Here is a 20,795-nt window from a genome sequence, read left to right as displayed (position 1 = left end):
CATGTTTTCACTCAAGTTTCTAACTCCATTCCATATTACTAGCACCTCTATATCCATTCCAGGGGTTGGACCAAACACTCATGAGCAAATATAGAATTCTAACTCTATACCACCATAGTTTCACAATCCATTCCATACCATTCCAATATTTTGAACCAAACCCCTCAAGGAAGAGAGAGTATGAGTGGAAAGTGGAAAGTTTGGCAAAAGATTATCCTTGAAGTGAAGAAGAGTGAAGACAAGAGTAAGACACAGCATCCCTCTCCGTCTCCAAGGCGGTAGAAGTAGCTAAGCTAAACTCACTCCATAAGTCCAGTTTGACATACTCAAATGTGAGATGTCCTCCTCAGTATTAATGTTACTGCAATGTCCCTCTTTCTGTTCACCATTATTACTACCACCAAGCCGCCATTACAACAAATCCTCCAGGATTCCCAACCGCAACCGCAACAACAAGCCCTTGTTCTTACCTCATGCTTCCAATTCCAATTCCAATTCCAATTCCAATTCTTGGGATAAACTTTCCACCTCCTTCACCCGTACTACCCAACTATTTCGTTCCGAGTTTAATCGCCTTAGCTTTGAGTTTCTCAATTGGAATAAATGGGATAACTGGAAGGTATTATTCATCATCATCATCATTTCTCATTCTTGTTTTGCTTGCTTTTCAATTACTCTTATGATACATACAATCAACCCTAAATTATTCATTCATTCATTCTCCAGGACATACATACCTGGGAACCTAAACGACTTGCCGCCTTGCTCCTCTATATATTTGCTATTTTACTTTCTTTTCATAAACTTTATTATGCCGCTTTTCAAGCTCCTCGAATTGCACAAGACCGAAAACAGCTAACCGATGCGTATATGGAAGCCTTGATTCCTCTTCCCACACCACACAATCTCACCAAGTAACTCAATTACCACTACTTATACCTTGCTTTTTTATACACGTATGTATATCAATGCCCGTTTTCTTTTGTTCATATCTTTAGTTACAATTACAATATTACTAAAATTATACTAATATTTGATATTCATAACACAATTTAAACAATATCTATCTTTTATTTTATACAGTACTGTATATTACTAGTAGTTATATTGAAGATTCTCCTCCCTTATGAATAGTGTCCAAAAAGCAAGCAAATGTAAACAATTCTATGAAGCTGAGGAAGTATTACTCATACTTGAATTCCTCGTGTTTCGTAGCTATTACTCCTTCCAGCTAGTCTTGCTATAGACGGATATAATCCGTCTATAGCTAAAGACGGGTCAAATAACTTGAAAGTGGTGACATTTTTGCCCCCCACCACCCCACTTGTTGCTTGTCCTATTAGGAATGTGGTATTGTATTTGACCCGTCTTTAGTTATAGACGGATATGTGCCGTCTATAATGAGATTTTGGGTACTCCTTACTCCTTACTCCTTACTCTGTATGAAATTTGAATTGTATCCTTGTAACTGCAGGGTAAAGAAGGGCATGTGGAGAAAGACCATGCCTAAAGGACTGAAAATGAAGAAATTTATCCAAGGACCAAATGGCACTATGATTCATGACACTTTTTATGTTGGTGAAGATGCATGGAATGATGACACGGAACGCCCACTGGAAAACATCAAAGGAATTATCAGTGGCAATTCAAGTTTGAGTGAACAAGACAAGAAGGCTGTGGAAACGGAGATTGGGGTTTCAGGTTAGTCAAATTAAATTAAATTAAATTGTTAACAAGAGGTTTCAATATTCAAAACACAAACTCTTGCTTCTTCTTCACTTATGGTTAGGAAGTGTAGGATCTCCTTTATGCTCTGGCCTTCAGGGTTTCATCACTTTTATATTTAGTTAGAAGCCCATAGGCTATGGTGTTATTATGATTGTGATTATGCATGAGACTTGTATATCTTGCTGCCTTAACTTCTCTAACTGAATAGCGTATCATTCTCCCATCATGGCCAGTTGAAATCAGATTGTGGACAATTTCATCGCACTACTAATGCTAGATGCGTTGCTATATTTTGTTGCTTGAGGTGGACTTATATGTTAACCATTTGCTTGTTTATTTCACCTCTGTCACTATGAGTCGCATACTCTTGTTATCTTGTTGGTCAAAGTACTATTAACTTTTCTAGGAAAATAAGCGAATATTATTGGTCTGTAAACTCTTGTGCAAAATACACAAGTCAGGTATAGTAGTATGTGCTATGAACGTTTTTATTTTGTCTCAATATGTCATAGTGTGTGAAGCTCTCGCTTTATAGATCAGAGCTTTTGGTCTACAACCTCTCAAAAGAGAGAAAAGTTTCAATACTTAGCATTTTCTTTGAGAAAAAAATATCTTCATAGCTAAATCTTTTGACTTTTACATCTTTCATGGTTGACAGCTCAAGAGCAGGAGCTTCATGGATCATGGCGTGAAAGGCTCCATGCATGGGCACAAATTCTGGAAAAGGAGAAGTTGCGTGAGCAGATGAGCTCCTTGAACGCTAAATATGCGGTCGAATTTGACATGAAAGAAGTTGAGAACAGTCTCCGGAAAGATGTGGAGGAAAAGGCAAGAGATGCACAAGGAGCAAGGGCTTTGTGGATCTCGAAACGTTGGTGGCGCTACAGGCCTAAACTGCCATACACCTACTTTCTCCAAAAACTTGATACCTCAGAGGTAAAAATGAACTACCAATCTCTTGTCTTGTTATGCAACAACCGAGTTATCAATGCTTTGAAGGTTAGAGTGATCGTATTTTGAGGCGGTATCAGCCGCATCATGACACAACAACCAAGACCAGTCTGTGCCAACCAATCCTGAAATCAAGGCTCACACCTAGATTCAATACCATGGCAACAATGCTAAAATTGAAAATATCTTAGTGTCGCATAAAACGTGGTTAAACATTTTACGTTGCTTTTTTGCCTACCTACTTCCAATTATATAAGTGGTGCAATTTGGTCATCATAGAGCGATTGAGGGGAGGCTTGGAGCTCTAGGAGATGATTCCGAATTTCTTATTAACATTGTGGCAAATACAATTAACAAAAGAATAGATATAATGTTTGAGAGGATCAATTGACTTTGTGACATAGTAACTATTGAATGAGAAATCAGATTTGAGTTTGGATTAGTCTCTTAGCAGGAATCTGAGAGTAAATAACTATATATGTGGTGAAATGTTGCTAAGCTTGCTACCCCGTTCATAACTAAGTAAGTGGGTACCAGTTTTGTTGGGGATAGAGGATTGGAGACTTTATAAGTTATCTAGATCCGAGAGTTTGTCTGATAGATTCTTGTAGCCGTCTCATGCTGTTTCTATTTAAGCTTCTATAGGAAACACAAGTTCCGTTCTCCTTTCCAACTCGGAGTTATCTTGGGAAAGTGAAGGTTCAAAAGAAGGTCAAACCCTTTTTGGGGCCATTTGTCTTTAAGAGGCTTTGTACTGAAAACGGTCAACCGCTTTTGGAGCATTTATAAGTTAGTTGGGTTGTACAAATTCGTTGATGGAATTGTGTAAGAATAATTGAATAAGAAATAAGATAGATTTCCTCATTTTCCTGTTACATAATATGGACATCATTAGAAATTTTGATTTGTGCTTCCAGAGTTCTAGTAGTTGAAGTGTTGAACTATTTGCCAGCAACCACTATCCAGCACACGTCCTGCTCTCATTGGTTTTATTGGGATGTCAAGATGTATGCAACATGAAGTAAACAGCCCAAAGTCTGATCAGGCTGTTAGTTGATATGCATTTAGTGCGGTAATTTGTAATATTAGGATTTGAAGTGAGGAAGTTATTTGCTAATAACTACTGTATTAATTTTTTTCATAAGAGTAATTATTTCCTATGTTACTTCAACACTTCACTTTACTGCCTGTAGACATTCCGATACACTTTTAGACACTTTGTGTAAGACCAAGAGCATGAAGCTTTTCAGATTAACAAATTCTTTTACAAGACAATCTCATGAGAGTGACTTATATGAGGACCCGCCATTTATAACACCTGAAACCCATCACAAAAACCCAAAAAAGAATGTTGTCATCAAAGGTAGGGTCAAGCTGGAGACACAAGCTCGTAGATTGATCACTTAGGTTATTTCTTTGTATCAACACGCTCTGCATAGGTTATTTTATTAAGCTTGTTGTCCCTATATTAGCATTAATTTATCATTTTCTCTATATTAACAAGTCACATATCTCAAATGTGTTCGGACCTGCACTTCTCTATGTTAACGCCCCATGTTAGGAGTATTAAAATTGAGATTTCCGAGTCGATGGCTCTTCAATTCCATAATCGAATTCAGGTCATTTAATCCGTGGCCCTCCAATGTCTGCCGACCACCACAACCTGCTGACCGCGACCCCCCCACGCTGACCGGCCACCATACCTGACCAACCCTCCACCACAAACTCCAGAAAACCCCAAACCTTCAAAAATTAACAAACAAAAAAAGTAATAATGAATCGAAAACTTATTTTACAATCGAATTATGATCCTTTATTGAACAATGATGATGTATTTCGAGGTGTATTGGTTAGGATTTGAGAGTGATTACGTATTTTTGTAAGCCAAGGGTATGCAAATGTAATTTTTTGGGAAAAATGTACTGCGTTGAGAGTTTAGCGCACTGCGAAAATAAATTATGTTTATTTTAGCAAAAATTTGTAGTGCTAATTATCTGTTTGTGTGCTTGTTTTGCTGACAGGTTGCAGCTATCGTCTTTACTGAAGATCTGAAGAGGTTGTATGTGACTATGAAGGAAGGTTTTCCTCTGGAATATGTTGTAAGTACCATGTGTTTCATGGCTTATCTTTTCTGGTCCCCTCGAAGTTCTTCTGCATCTATCTATCTTTTTATTATTACGATCAAATGATTGTTGTAGGTTGATATTCCGCTTGATCCATACTTGTTCGAGACAATTTCTAATTCTGGCGTTGAAGTGGATCTTCTTCAAAAACGACAAATCCATTATTTTATGAAAGTTTTGATTGCCTTACTACCGGGAATTCTTATTCTGTGGTTTATGAGGGAGTCCTTGATGCTTCTGCATATTACGTCCAGCCGTTTTCTGTATAAGAAGTATAACCAACTCTTTGACATGGCATATTCAGAGAACTTCATTTTGGTATTTCTCTTAGATCCTTGTAAAAAGTGTACATTTTCTCTTTGTAGCTCAACAGTTTCTTTTCTGATTCCATTTCTTCCTTTCCAGCCTGTTGGGGAAGACGTTGAAACAAAGTCAATGTACAAAGAAGTAATACTAGGTGGCGATGTTTGGGATCTTCTGGATGAAATAATGATTTACATTAGTAACCCCATGCAGTTTTATGAAAAAAGGGTGCAATTTGTGAGGGTAATATTCTTTACTCGCATGAAACTTTATCATTTTATTGATGTTGCTGTTCAGCATACTTTCCCTTTTTGTTTTTGTTTTTCTTTTGGAAAAAGTGGAGATTTTATTCTCTCTGAGGATGGGCAAGAAAAGGACTAGTACAAGTTGAGGAAGACCGTAACTGAAACTGAGCCAAGAAAGACAAATTATACATTTTACAAACTATTACATACGATTGTGAATGTCAGAAGGATGTTTTTGACATTTGAAAGTTTTTCAAATCAAGTTCTCTCCAACTTCATATACATGCTAGGTTACATAGACTATTTAGAGAATTTGACGTGGGTGCATGTCCAAGTGTCGGACTCAGCTGTGTTTATGAAAATTCACATGCTCTTGGCTTAAATGAAGTTTCCCTAGTGTAAAATCATGCTCGAGTGTCCAGTGTCAAGATAATATGAGGAGTTCGGACTTCGGAGTAAGAAAATAGACAAGAACCAGTATTCCAGCCCAAAGATTGCGCACTTGAATGGACTTTTAGTCCTCAGGAGCCACCTCAATTCCTTAGAATAATTAAACCAGCTCTTTGCAATTGCTACTTAATCTAGCCGGTTCTCTATGCCTAACTTACTCTCCATTAAGCCAAAAACAAGTGGCTATGCGTTTCTGTAGCATTATAGCAGAGTACACACTTGCATGGTTTTGAATATTGATTGCGGCACTAAAATGCGAACAACTTATCACGGTCTTTAAGCTTACTGCGACCGCATACTGAGCAAATATTCAGAGTCAAATGGCCGAGATTAGGCTGCAGAGGTTGATTCTGAGATCAAGTCTCAAACCGAATTTATACTATGCATAGTAGTTAGCAAGGGATATGGCAAGAAGTCTTCCGGTTGCTTACATTCTGTCATCTTTTAGAGTTCTTATTTTTTTAACTCCATAGAGAATATATGTAGAGAATATGTACTTGTATGGTCGTATCTATTTTCTCAGGTTAGGAGCACTTCTTAACTTTAACCTTGTCTCGCTCATCTATCAAAATAAAAGCTCTATGTATGTATTAAGTATCTTTTATGCTTCGGAATGATCTTATCGAGGTTTCCTCTTGTGTCTGTGGCAGGGTGTTCTTCTATCAGGACCCCCAGGCACTGGTAAAACACTGTTTGCCAGAACACTAGCAAAGGAAAGTGGTTTGCCATTTGTGTTTGCGTCTGGTGCTGAGTTTACTGATAGTGAGAGAAGTGGCGCTGCAAAGATCAATGAATTGTTCTCGGCTGCGCGCAGAAATGTAATCTATATTGCTCTATTTATTTTTCATTTGTGTAAATTTAAGAATATTAATTTTCAGTTTCCCTTAATGCTGGATTTCTACTTGTAATCTGCTCTTATACTAGAACAACAACAACAACAACAACAACAACAAAAGAGCCTTAATCCCAAAAGGATTTGGGGTTGACGAACATGAATCGTCATCTTAAACCATCAATGGGAAGTGTAGTTATGAAAAGCAAAAAAAAAGGGGAGGAAAACACTATAGAAAATACTGACATTGACTCTGCTCTTACGAGTAATGGATGATAGGCTGAATTTTCTGCTACTTTTGCTAGTTTATCAAATCAGTTTTTTTTCCTTCATTTTCTTTGATTTCTCCTTCATTTTCTTTTAAACTTATGTGTAATTTAAGTTGCTGACGCTAAAATAAGAGAAACATGGGAGAGCTTGCAAAAAATTATTTGAACTTCTGTCTCAGTTTTTTTTTTTTTTTTTTTTTTTTTTTTTTTTGTGGATGTTAGATAGATCTTCTCTATTTGGAACTCCAAATGTCATTTGTTCTCACAATGTAAAGATACTTGCAATAACAGTATAATATTTGTTCTTCATAATTGTGCAGGCTCCGTCCTTTGTTTTTATAGACGAAATCGACGCGATTGCAGGAAGGCATGCTAAAAATGATCCACGAAGAAGAGCAACATATGAGGCATTGATTTCTCAGTTGGATGGGGAGTAAGTCTCTTGGTTTTGCTTATTTCATCAGCAGTCTGAATATTTTCTAGGAATATGTATTTGTGTGCCTCAGTTTGTCAGATGCAGAGGGCTTTACTTATATGTGTGTATGCCATGATATCCCGTTAAGGCAGCTCTGAGAAAACGCACCAGTCTGTAGATATGAGACTGTACAGTTGTTACTGAAAAATTAAGGTTCTTTCACATCTATAGTCAGTTATGAACTCAAAAAAATTTGATCACCTCCACAAGATTTTTATGCGAGTTCAAAACTAAGCAACTAATAAGGACTTATTTAAGTTGTAAAATCCTTTGATTTAGAGCATATTTAAATCATGCTGGTAAACATCCAATAAGAATCAACATTCAAGTCAACATCATTGCGGTAAACATGGTACAAAATGCCTTATCCGTCAAGGTTGTGAAATATTGGTATTGGGATGTCACTTGTGTTAGTTGTGTATTGTAATTGGTAACAGGCCGCCATTGTGGCTGTAATTTCAACAACCTATTCTCAAATGCCCTAAATTTCACTCCTTAAGATTTTAAAATTTGTGTTGATTTTCCATTTGTAGGCTTGTTTCTTTCACAGATACGTACACCATTTACAATAAAATATGTTTCCTAAAAATAAGGGTTTTTTTCTCAGAAACTACCTTTTATTTAGGGTCATTTGTGAAAAACTACCTTTGATTTTATTTTTGGCTTTCAACTACCTTTCATTTCTTCATTTTGCAAAAGACTACCAAAAATCCACTTCGGGCGAAAAAAAAAACTTTCCGGCGTTGACTTACCATTTCACGTTGAATCTAACTCTTTACTTCATAACCCTAATAATCGATGATAAAGATTGATTAAACCCAACATTAATCACCTCAATTTGTCTATCTCTTACCCGAATCAAAGTCCTAATCACCGAAACAAAATCATCATTGACATTAATCTTAACATGATAAATAATTCTTCAACAATAATGATCTATTATGGCCTTGTTGGCAAAATTAGCTCCTAGTGTTAACTATTCGAAAATAATCATGGATTCACTCTTAGGATCACTTGTGTGCTACTATCTCATTAGTTTTCTTATACCCACCATCTTACCATGAAGAGAGAAAGAAGGTACTTTAATATGACTTAGATGGACAGTAGATTGATGAATCATTAGTAGTCTATAAAGTTGTTGAAATGTAAGGGTGAAGGTGAAAGTGGTAGTAAAGGTGCGACGGAGATGGAGATGGAGATTGAGATGGTTGATGCGTTGGTATTGATTTGAACAAACTTTTGATAAGTTGACTTTTTTTCGCCGGAAGTGGATTTTTGGTAGTCTTTCGCAAAATGAAGAAATGAAAGATAGTTGAATGCCAAAAATAAAATGAAAGGAATTGTTCATAAATGACCCTAAATAAAAGGTAGTTTCTGACAAAAAAACCCTAAAGATAATGGTAATATATTTGAAGTGGCAGAGAATCGGTATAGTGATGGCAATACTTTGAATTATTGGTTATTGCGGCGATTTTTTTATAGGGCGCTCTATAACAGGACAGCGTACTGGCAGGGTGGATTTCTGTTACGTAGCGAGAATTTTCACACAATGACGTGAAGTGGATGAGTCATGAGTGTATAACCAAACAGAACACACTCCTTACACTTCTCATCATGCTTCACCTACAACATCCTGGCACCCCCTCCTAAACAGAAAAGGACGTAATACAAAAAAACCACTTCCGTAAACTCTGTTTAGCATTGTTGCTCTATGAGGCTGATGTTGCGTGTCTTGCTTGTGCTTAGGTTATTACATGCCTTTGTAATATTAGATTTATTAATTGAGGACACTTAGCGGCTGATGCTCTATGTTTTGTGTTTTTTTTTGGGATATTCTCTCGTGTACCCCTGAACTTTTTCATTTTCTATGGTGTACCCCTCGTTTTTTGCAAAAAAACTTTGACCGACAATAATTCTCTATTACGAGTTTAGAAAACGGTAATTTTTTTTTCCAAACCAATTATCTCGTCAAGGCCTTCAATTGAAAAAAAAATTCACCGCTTTTTGAACTCTTAGCCGGTAGTTATGGTTGCTTAAACATTTTTTAACAAATAAACTTTGACCGACCATAATTCCCGACTACGAGTTGAGACGTCGGTGAATTTTATTTCAAACGAAAGACCTCTTAAAGACGGTCAATTTGGAAAAAAAGTTTATCGTATTCTGAACTTGTAGCCAAGAATTATTGACGGTCAAAGTTTTTTTGCATGAAAAGAGGGGTATATCATAGAAAATGAAAAAGTTGAGGGGTACACGAGAGAATATCCCTTTTTTTTTTTTTTTTTTTTTGTAAAGTCACTCCTTCAATTTATTTGTCCAATTTCTTTTCAGCGTTTCATGCATGGTATTAAATCTCGTTTGTTGTCACGGTCTGATCTAAGTCTTTGTGCCACGAATGCTAAATACGGTTGCAGTAACCTTCATAACTTGGTGGCGATGCATAGTTGCGGACTTGCGGCCTAGATTTAATACCTTGGTCTCATGGCATTGTTGTGTTGTGGGCTTGTGGCCCTTAATTATATTACCATGGTCTCATATTCTCGGGAGTGGGTCATCACTCATCAGTGCCTAAGTAGTCAACTAAATTTTAGCGGTTGGATTGTTGTTGTTATGGCATGTTGTCAACATTTTTGAGATGGTTGTATCATTCTCCATTTATTGTAATTTTGTTGCACAGCCTTTCACAAGTGAACTTATTACTGTCCTGCACCTTGAAAGGATGTGTCTTGATTATCTATGAATTTCAGTTTTTTTTTTTTCTTTTTTTTTTTTTTTTATGTAGGAAAGTAAAGACTGGTGTTGATCGATTCTCACTTAGACAAGCAGTGATTTTTATCTGTGCAACTAATAGACCAGATGAATTAGATGTAGAATTTGTTCAAGCTGGACGTATAGATCGCCGTTTGCACATCGGATTGCCTGATGCAAAGCAGCGGGTGCAGATATTTGGGGTGCACAGCGCAGGGAAGCAGCTTGCTGAGGATGTTGACTTTGGGAAGGTGACTAGCATTCTCAGCTTCCCATTTTAAGTTTCAAATTGCACTAACGGAGATGTAGGCCATGTAGCACTTGATACTGGACGGTGTGCACTGTCATGGTTTATGATAGATTGACGTCCTGGTTTTTATTCCAAAAATAATCAAATAAAGAACAAATCTTATGGTGTTAGGTGACCATTTTCTTAACCAAAAAATATAAACATATACCCCCTGCGGCCCTGCAGCAGATTTTTTTTTGGTAAAAGTCATTAGGAGTTTAGGACTCTTTCATATTAATGATTTACAAAGGATACTATGTCCTAGGATTTACAAAAGGGACGTGGAATATTCACACCCTAGTAGAATCCTATAACTGTGTCCTGATCTAGACCACATTTGATAAAAAAAACATACGAGGGGCAACAATACATGAATCCTATAAACTGACTGACTCTAGTCTTAGGTGTCATTTGGTTAACCCTTGCAAAATGTAGGAATTAGAAAAGCCCATAAATTACAAAATTGAGGGTTGTTTGGTTGACACCATTTTTGAAAAATGGAGGAATTTAGAAATCCCATGATTTCCCAATTCCTCCGTGATGAAAATATAGCCGTAAATATTTGATGGCACAGGATAACCAATTGATTCTCGAAATTTGGCATTGCTTCTCATGTTGCTAGATCTCTAATTGCATTTCGTTACAGCTTGTCTTCCGCACTGTTGGTTATTCTGGAGCAGATATCCGCAATCTTGTTAATGAAGCAGGAATCATGTCTGTAAGTTAATGATCATCTGCTTATTTTGTGCACGGACTGTTCTTATCAACTTATGTACATGGTGCTTGCCGCTTGCTAGTCCACGTCCCCAACTACTACAACCTTACATAAATTGGGAAATAAACGCACAAATATCGTCATTATCATTTTTCATTGCCTTGGTGCTTTAGAGAGGCTGCCACTGCGGGTTAAGAGGGTTGAAGGTACGTAACGTAACCTTCCCATGCAATAAACAGACAAATTGGGGCGGGGTGTGGGGGAGGCGTCTAATACTTCCTTAAGAAAAGGTCCAAGTGTTTTAAGAGCCACACTTAACTCTATTATATCCCAAACCCAAAAGGATTGCATATTTTTAGTTCCATCAGAAATAAACGACTTATATTAAAGTAAAATCAGACTGATGTAAGCAATAGTTCTGACACATGAAAAAAAGGGAGAAATGACGAAGACAACATTAGTTAAGTGGTCCTTAAGCCCATTCGATCCCCACTCTGCTTCCCAATTCTAGCATTATATAACCTCACAAGTATTGAGTTTTATGACAACATGACTAGTGTTGCATTGCTAGGTGTCAAAATTGGATCGGGAAGGAGCTTGAGGTAACAGATCAATGTTTTATTCAATAGAATGAAAGTTGGTGACTAACAGAGCTCCATTCCAGAACGAACAGTTGGGGGATATGGTTTGAGGATTGGCCAACCAAACCCTGAACCATGCATTAGTGAACATGATAACCTTCTCATAATATTTCCACACAAATACGGCGATTATGTTGGGACATCCATCCACGCATAAAGGTGAAATAACAAAGAGAAAATATGGTACATTTACTAGTAGAAGTAATGAAATCAAAAGCTGCAAGAATATCTGCCTGCATAATTTTGTTGTTTCAATATATTTTTGTTTGGTTTTAAATTAATCTTTTCTTGTCTTTCGCATGTGGACGTTTGATGTGGATGTATCCCAACCCCTCACCTCTGCTCTCTCCCTACTCATCTCCCTCTCCATCTCCCTCTCCCTCTCCCTCTCCCTCTCCCTCTGATGGTTAGCCTTCTTACTGATAAAATGGCTACCAGGTAAGGAAAGGGCATCCTAAAATTTCTCATCAAGACATTATTGACGTCTTAGACAAGCAATTGCTCGAGGGTATGGGTGTACTGCTAACGGAGGAGGAGCAACAAAAATGTGAACAAAGTGTATGTTTTTCACTTCTACCCATGTTGATTAGTCCACAGAAATTTCTATGATTTTGGCTGATTCTTAGACTGATAATTGTGTAGGTCTCACTTGAAAAGAAGAGATTGCTAGCTGTTCATGAAGCTGGTCATATTGTGTTAGCTCATTTGTTTCCAAAATTTGATTGGCATGCATTTTCTCAACTTCTGCCTGGAGGCAAGGTGGGAGTTGTAGTCGTGAAATTGGTAATATCTATTTATGACTGCATAGCTTTCTTTCTGATATTTTATCGATGTTATCTGACAGGAAACAGCTATTTCTGTCTTCTACCCAAGGGAAGACATGGTTGACCAAGGGTATACAACTTTTGGTTATTTGATGATGCAAATGGTTGTAGCACATGGGGGTCGTTGTGCAGAACGTATTGTTTTTGGCGACGATGTTACTGATGGAGGAAAAGACGACCTGGAAAAGATCACCAAGGTTAGTTTCCTTTATTAACTTTATAAAATTGTATGGTATTGCATCATTCATGATATAAACTTAATGTAATAGTCCTAGGACATTTTATCCTGAAGGCATATGAGTCTCTGATGCTTGAAGTTATCTCTTTGATGATTAGAAGCCTCTTAGAAATTGATATGTAACTTTTAATGGAATGTTTTGAATATTTCGTGCATCGCCTCATTGCTCTTCTCTGTGGATCACCAAGTCATTTTCTATTGATTGTCCAAGGTGATTTAGCCAAAAAAAGGCGTTATGCAAACCCCCTCCCTCTCTCCCACCAACTAGCAGCGAATAATATTTCTTGCCCCCCCCCCCCCCCCCCCACCCCCACACACAATACACCACCCCTCAGCACCACCACAACCGCCTGCCACACCGCCATCTAACAACCAATTTCCATAATTGATTAATAATTTGCAATTAACCACAAACCCTAAATAAATCAAAAATCCTGAAAAAAAGAACATAAAAAACTCTAAAACTTATCTTAATACAATTAACGAATTAGATGTTTGCCTTAAATTCATATTATCATCCATAATTGAAGATATTTGATTAATGTAATTACTTTTTCACATACATTTTTTCATCTTCCATATAATACCTTTTTACCTAAACCTAACCAAATTAACTCATATCAACGTTTTACCCTAAAATCTATCTAATTGCTCTAAAAACTTGAATACTAGATCCTAGTTCTCCATTGGTTGCTTCCTGTTCTCCTCTGCAAACAGAACTGCCAATTCACGACCCTGAAAAACTTGACCATCCATCTGGTATTTTGCATCCAAAGCACCATCTGGGTCCACAAATTGCACGAAAAATCCACGAGGTGCACTGCAAAGGAGCAAGCATACTTTCATGATACTGATAATTACGAAAAAGAGAACACTGGACAGAAGAGCTAGGTGTACTCTAATCTTTTGCATTAGACGTGTCAATATGAAAGGCCATGCCGAGAACATAAGCACAACTGCACAAGGGTAGGTTTACCGGTGAGTAGGTTAGCCGGTGGTGAAGGGAAGGGTGGGTAAAATCAATTGAGTGAGGGAGATGAAAAAAATGACAAGGGTAAAATCATTAAAAGTGTGTGAAAGAGTAAAATGTGTATGTGAAAAAGCACAACCCTTGATTAATTTGAGAGGTTGTATATTGTAAGTCGCCATCAGTTGTACATATTACTGATTTTAGGCTGTCAGTCAGTTAGGAGCTGTCAATTAGCTACTGAATTAGTATCCAAATTATGTGGAGTTACCTAAGTTTTTTTTTTTTTTTTTTTTTTTTTTGGTATACAAATATGTCTTACCTTTCAATGAAATAGATATCAAATCATTATGTTTTTACTCCATTTAACAATTGCAAATCAACCTCATGGGATGTAATAATTTTGATTAGCTGGCAGCTACTATCTGGATGTGGAATACTTAATTAATTTGCAGCATTTTACATACACAAGTCATCAGAACAATTACTTTTAGGTCATTTTTAAGGAGGATTGCTGTCCTCTTGTATTTTTCCTTCAGAAAAGGGAAAAATATGAAAGATTTTCCTTTACAAAGAGAAGTTTGAATGACCTATTACTCCATGCTCGTTTAATGATGACTGTCACGGATCTAGTTTCATCTTGCATACGGCTTTCTACCCTTATGTTGGCCTTGATGAAAAGTGATCTCTGTGAAGGACAACTTGTTAATAAGAGAGGAAGAGTTTACATTCAGCAATGGCTCTCAATATATTTTGACATTCAATATAAAATTTGTTCACTGTTATTTGCAGATTGCCAGAGAGATGGTCATCAGCCCAAGAAATGCCAAGTTAGGACTTATAGAATTGACTAGAAAGATAGGGATGCAGGATCGGCCCGATAATCCTGATGGAGAATTGATAAATTACAGGGTGCATTTTCAACTTGTGACTGAGTTTTATGCTCTAATTTGATGTATACATTCTTATTTAGGACACTACTAACCAAGTAACTCTGTTTATCTTTCATAGTGGGACGACCCACATGTTATTCCTGCTGAAATGACGCTGGAAGTATCCGAACTATTCACCCGAGAATTAACAAGGGTATTTCTGTCATTCTCAATATATTCTTGATGATGGATATTTTTATTTACTGACTAAATGAGGATTTGCATGACAAAAATATCAAATTTTAACTTGAAGCTGGTTTGAACAAAAACAAACAACAATCAACAAAAGAAACATACAATTTCACCTACATCAGTACATGCATTCATCAATGTACTCAGTTCAGTGTATACTTTCTAAGATGTTTGCCTGAGGTTCATGCTACTTTCCAGCTAATATAGTCTCCGGATCGTTTGATTGAAATTGGTTAACAGTTCATTGAAGAAACAGAAGAATTGGCTACAAAAGCATTGGAGGAAAATAAGCATATTCTTGACGTGGTTTCCACTGAGCTGCTGGAAAAATCCAGGATCACAGGACTGGTAATGACCCTTGCCACTTTTTAATCAGCAGTCCCTGCCACCCTTCCCCTTCCCTTTTAAATTTAGAAGTGCTCTCTGTCATGTCATTGAGACATCTCATAATTACCAGTTCAGCTTCATTCTTTTCAAATTATTCCCTGTCATGCAGGATGTTAAGGACAAAATTCAGACTCTCTCGCCAATAATGTTTGAAGATTTCATACAGCCATTCCAAATAGATCTAGATAAGGTACCCCCTTCATTTGTTTTAAGCAGAACTTGTTTATTTTGTCCTACTTTAATGTTCATGAGTTGATATTAATGCCAAGATGTCGCAAATTGGTGTAGGACTAGTCTATTTCTCTGTGCAATGTCCTAATAATAGGAAGTGACTCTATTTTAGTACTCCTTCCCTATGTTACTTTGACACGTCACATTCTCGTCGTGTCGCGTATCGACACCACACGACACGTAATACGACATGTGACATGTATCAGGTACGCTGACGTCCGACTCCGACACATGTCACTTGAGTTTAGAAATCACAGATGTACAAAGTAAGGGAAGAGAGGGAGCATAAAAGACACATGTTACTCTCACACTCCAAGTTTTACCCGTTTTTAGGGGTGGAAGACTAGAAGGCGTGGGATTGTGGGAGGTAACTGTGAATGAGTGAATAGGTTTATGGGAAGTGGAGGATTAGTATTTAATCTTGTATCATGATTTTAATAGAGGACACGTGCTAACAGTAGTGTTCCAATTACCGTGGGATTAAGCTGATGAGTCATACCATGAAGTTATGGTAAAGAATGACTGAACAAAGAAGACGTATCAAGAAAAAAAGGATTTACATATGGTGTTCATTTTTTTAGAGAAGGCGTATTGATCTTATCTTATAAAAGACATGTATGAGGTTGCCACTATGAGTATGAGGACTAATGTGGGGGAAGACAAAAGAGTTCCCTCACAATTGGAGTGCACGAAGGTTCTGCTCTTAGCCCTTTGCTTTTTGCTATTGTTATCGAATTGACGGGGCCAATTCGAGATGAGCTTCCATGGTGCATGATGTTCCCAGACAATATTAGTTGATTGATGAAACAAAGGATGAGGTTAAGGAAATTGGAACTTTGGAGACTAACGTTAGAATCTCGGGGCTTTACACTAAGCAGAAAAAAGGTGGAATATTTGAAGTGTAGATTTAGTGGAAATGCGGGTAGGAAGGCAGTTTTGATGGGGAGATAGTCTATAGTTCCGACACTTTTAGGTATTTAGAATCCATATTTCAAAGCAGGATGGTTGTGTACCTTATAGGTTAAAAGGGTAATTTTGCCGCACGACTGTCAGACTTGCACTCTTATATGGTACTCTCTTATATGGTAATGAGTGTTGGGCGAACATTGACATGTACAAAAGATGAGGGTAGCTGTGATCTGGAGCATGTGTATGTTCCGCTGGACATGTGGTCGCACAAAAAATGATGGGTTGAGGAAGAGGTGGTCCAGGAGAAAGTAGGTGTTGCTTCAATTGAAGATGAGGGAAAACAATTTAAGGTGGTTTGACCGACCATGTGTGGCAGAGAGCACCTCCGAGGAGAATATACTGATGGGGAATGGATAATGTTGTTAGGGGAAGTGAAAGGAAATGAAAGACTGAAACAAACATGGATAAGGGCGACTGAAAGCAATATGAACGTCTTGGAAATTAGCGAGAGTGAAAGGGTACTCTTTGTTTTACAAACCTATTTTGCCGCTTTAATTTTGATTTTCACATTTTTTTTTTCTAACTTTGCTTGAGTTTATTACAAACACACTTGTTTCGTTTATCATTTTATGTATTTTCTTTTCTTTCTTTTATTCTTGTTTATTTACCTTTGATCGTATTGGCGGATTCAAACATAAACGAATGTTGTTGTTGGACAAATGGGGTTAAACTAAGATATTTGGTGTTTGGTTTAAAATTTCGGCTAAGATGTATCGCAGCGCTCGGGGTGTATGGTATTGGAGGTAGCCGATATGAGATATCCGAAGATGTATCGGGTAAATTACTAACTTACAAAAAGGAAATATCGGCCATCGGCCGAGACGACCGATTTATATGTGTATCGGCCAACTCGGCTTGATACGACCCGCGATGAACAAGTTATAACTTGGAGTGGCCAAATTTTGTAATGCAAAGCTCTTAAAAATTGTATAGAATTGGTCAAAATTAATTAGTCTAAATAGAATTAATCCTAACTTTAACTCGGAGTACGACGACCGTCACCGCTATGTGGAGGACGATTCCGTGGCACTGTTACCGCAATCGCGATCTAAACCATGATTTGGTCGCATTTCTTGTAATTTTGGAATGGTCATGAGGTTAAGATGGTAATTACTTTTACCAAAAAAGGATGCAAATGAATGTGTAACATCATTATGAAGTTGTGTAGGAAATGTGGAACATTTTGTGAAGGGGAGGGAGCAGATGAAACTATATTATAGATGTTGCAAATAAGTTCCAGAACTTTAAGTAACTTTAAGATAACCTTTTTTCAGTAATTTTGTAATGTTTCTACTATGGAAAAGCCCATAATACAGGCGGCAAATTGAGTACATCTGAATCCCTTACCATGTCATATGCTGAAGCCTTTGAAATATTAATGATGTTTTTAAAGTCTCTGTATTGATTGAAAAACAAAGGTTATTGTCTCGCTGCTGTAAGTTGATTAGTGATGTTTTTCAAGTATGTACATGTATGTCACATTCTATGTTACTCGTTGACGTATCTGACACCTGTCACGTGTCCAGGATTCGGCTATATTTTATGGAAAAAAAAAAATCATGTTTTTAGTCTAAATGCAAGTGTTTGAGTGTCTTACCTATGTCCAAGTGTCCGACACGTATATGCGAGGTAATATTGAAGAGTCCGAGCAACATATGTAACAAGGGTTACTCAACCATATTGGCATATCCCTATAAACAAAGTAGACTTCTTCAGGGGCGGCGCAGCCCACTATACCCTGGTCGCCTGGCCCATTAGCTTATTCCAAACCTACTTACATGTCCGCTTGTCCATGGGCCATAAAACACTGTTAGGCCCGCCCCTTGATCACCTCTTTAAGAAACCATTGTGTATGTTAAGGCTTGTAATTGGGAGAACCAAGGAGCATGGGAAATTATAAGGATGTTTCTCCTTAAAACTATTCTTTAGCTTTGAAACAAAGGTAGAATAATGCAAAATGGCCGATTAAATAGGCTGCGGTTATACTATGGAGCAATAGCCAAAAGCCCAAAACATGCAATACTCTTCAACGATTATCCTTTGAGGCACCATAGTAAGGTTATGTGTGTTGGTCCTTAACTTGCAAATCCAGATTTATAAAATATATATTAATGTTCTTGTTATTGCTCTCGAATTTTTTCAGGAAGATCCATTGCCTCACAATGACAAGCTACGATATCAACCACTAGACATATATCCTGCTCCACTTCACAGATGTTAGGATATGGCAAGTCGAGTCATGCTGTCAGTAATTTGGTCTGCCTTTGCATGTCTCTGGTTTCTGGACTTTATAAGGTTTACCACATCAATATACTGGATTTCAGCGGCATGGCTTTGCTCATTATGATGTTCAGACATCGATACAATGACGACAGTGGTAACCATCACTTTGCATAGAGTTCGGCAGACCATACGACCTGGTTTCTACTAGTCGACACCGGAGGTTATTTTCAGACCCTTGAATCTACTCTGTATATGAATGATGCTTCACTCTATCAGCTCGGCGAGGGAATGTAAATTGCAAACACGAGTACTACAACCATAACTGGGCTGTGAAGTTGTCTATCAAGTTGATTATCATGCACTTCAAGAACGAAGTAATGAGAGAACTTTTAGGAAGAGTAAGAACCTAATCACATTAATTAGTAAGGTTCCAGCCAAGAATTAATGTCACAATGTTGTACCAAATCATAATTACCATCCGTTTAATTTTTGATGATGATTTGGCTGTAATTGCTGCAACAGCAGCTTCATGGAAGATGATTCTAATCAATTTTGTGTGGCGTAGGACTAAACATTACAAATTTATCATTGGTTAGACAAAAGCCGTTCTGTTAAATTCTTGCAAACATACGAGATTGTTTTTATACATTACAGGTTTACTCTTCTCTCTTTCATATACTTTTTGCCATTATTTTCCCCTAACCCTTTTTCATTAAAAAAAAAATATTTATCTTTTCCTCTCAAAATTAATCAAATTCGAACCAAAATACGAATCAAATTATGAATCTTAGTTCTTATATTAATCAATTTATAGGTATAACTTCATGAATTGAGACTTCAATTAAATCATATTAAAGAGATGTAATTAATAAAGGGTTAAAAGAAAATTATGCTTTATAAAAATTAGGGTTAAAGAAATGTAATTAATAAAAGTGGTTGGCTGGTAGGGGAAGAGGAAGGAGGGTGGATGTGTGGTGGTTAGGCGTGCGTGGAGGCGAGGGAGAGAGGAGATTGTTGGTCTGGCGTACTGCAGGAGGCGAAGGAATGGTTAGCAGGGTGGTGTCGGGAAGGGGGTCATAAGGGGTCATGGGGTAGGGGTGTGGGTCAGTGGTGGCAGAGGAAAGTACTTTGTATTTTTTTTTTGTTAATTTTTTCAATATTTTCTTGCACCAGTTTTTAATATTTTTGTTAATATTTTCTTACACTCCCCCATTTCAATCAATTTATATACATTTGATTACAATATTACTCACATATATTCCACAAATGTCAAAAAATTCTAAGCGTTTGGTTATCATTTTACTCAAAAAGTGCTTTTTTACATATCGAATGAAAAATGAACAACATATAATTTGTTATTTTATTTTATTAAAATGTTCACAAATTTTGAAAAATGAACAACATATAATTTGTTATTTTATTTTATTAAAATGTTCACAACATATAATTTGTTATATAAATCCCCTGTATACTAAGAAAAGAAAAATTTTCAAATTTTTTTCTTTCTAAACTTCATTACTTAAATAAGGAAACAAATAAGAATCAATCAATACATATATATAAAGCAGAAACTTTTCGAGCGATATTAGAGAGTCCAACTTTTTTAGAATTCCTATATATAAAATAAGTTTTATATAAAATTATTATCATTATCCTAATAAGTGTAGATCTAGCTTTTTTCTCTTAATAATTTATGAGAAAATTATCCTAATCGGAGTAGATCTAATAATTTATGAGAAAATAATCCTACTAGAAATAGATCCGTTATTTATGAGAAAAATAATACTAATAGAACTGGATCTAATAATAGGAAAATAACTTTATAAAGAATATTTATTTTAGAAATATTTATAAGGCAAAATGTCATTTAATAAACGTATAAAAGTGTTAAAATTGCCTACATTTTATAAACATATAATTACTCTTTGTGAGAAAAAAAAAAGATCCTAATTTTTTACAAATATAAAATATTGTCAAAAATCTAAGTTGTTCGATTTTAACTACTTAGGGAAACCCGTGTTGTAATAAAGATAATTATATTTTAAAACTTTTTTGAATATTAA

The 20,795-nt window shown here is 36.6% G+C and overlaps 1 protein-coding gene across 2 annotated transcripts; it reads left to right on the top strand.

The window, feature by feature from the left end:
• The first annotated feature begins 213 nt into the window (after window positions 1-213).
• On the top strand, window positions 214-19,403 carry LOC141653757 (ATP-dependent zinc metalloprotease FTSH 12, chloroplastic-like). 2 transcript variants are annotated; one of them, XM_074461602.1, is made up of 19 exons: window positions 214-619; window positions 727-914; window positions 1,475-1,701; window positions 2,387-2,664; window positions 4,701-4,778; window positions 4,878-5,120; window positions 5,208-5,348; window positions 6,451-6,618; window positions 7,222-7,334; window positions 10,159-10,375; window positions 11,060-11,131; window positions 12,208-12,327; window positions 12,412-12,528; window positions 12,614-12,790; window positions 14,591-14,710; window positions 14,810-14,884; window positions 15,163-15,270; window positions 15,419-15,499; window positions 18,653-19,403. In XM_074461602.1, the coding sequence occupies exons 1-19, from the start codon at window positions 338-340 to the stop codon at window positions 18,728-18,730; spliced, it is 2,883 nt and encodes a 960-aa protein (XP_074317703.1). In that variant the 5' UTR covers window positions 214-337; the 3' UTR covers window positions 18,731-19,403. The 2 variants fall into 2 exon arrangements, with proteins under 2 accessions (XP_074317703.1, XP_074317704.1); XM_074461603.1 differs by lacking the exon at window positions 727-914.
• The last annotated feature ends 1,392 nt before the right edge of the window (window positions 19,404-20,795 follow it).

The sequence above is a fragment of the Silene latifolia genome, chromosome 4 (genome assembly GCF_048544455.1).
Source record: "Silene latifolia isolate original U9 population chromosome 4, ASM4854445v1, whole genome shotgun sequence".
In the NCBI taxonomy this organism is placed as follows: Eukaryota; Viridiplantae; Streptophyta; class Magnoliopsida; order Caryophyllales; family Caryophyllaceae; genus Silene; species Silene latifolia.
Note: the sequence above shows the minus strand (reverse complement) of the source record. Positions and strands in the feature narration are given on the sequence as shown.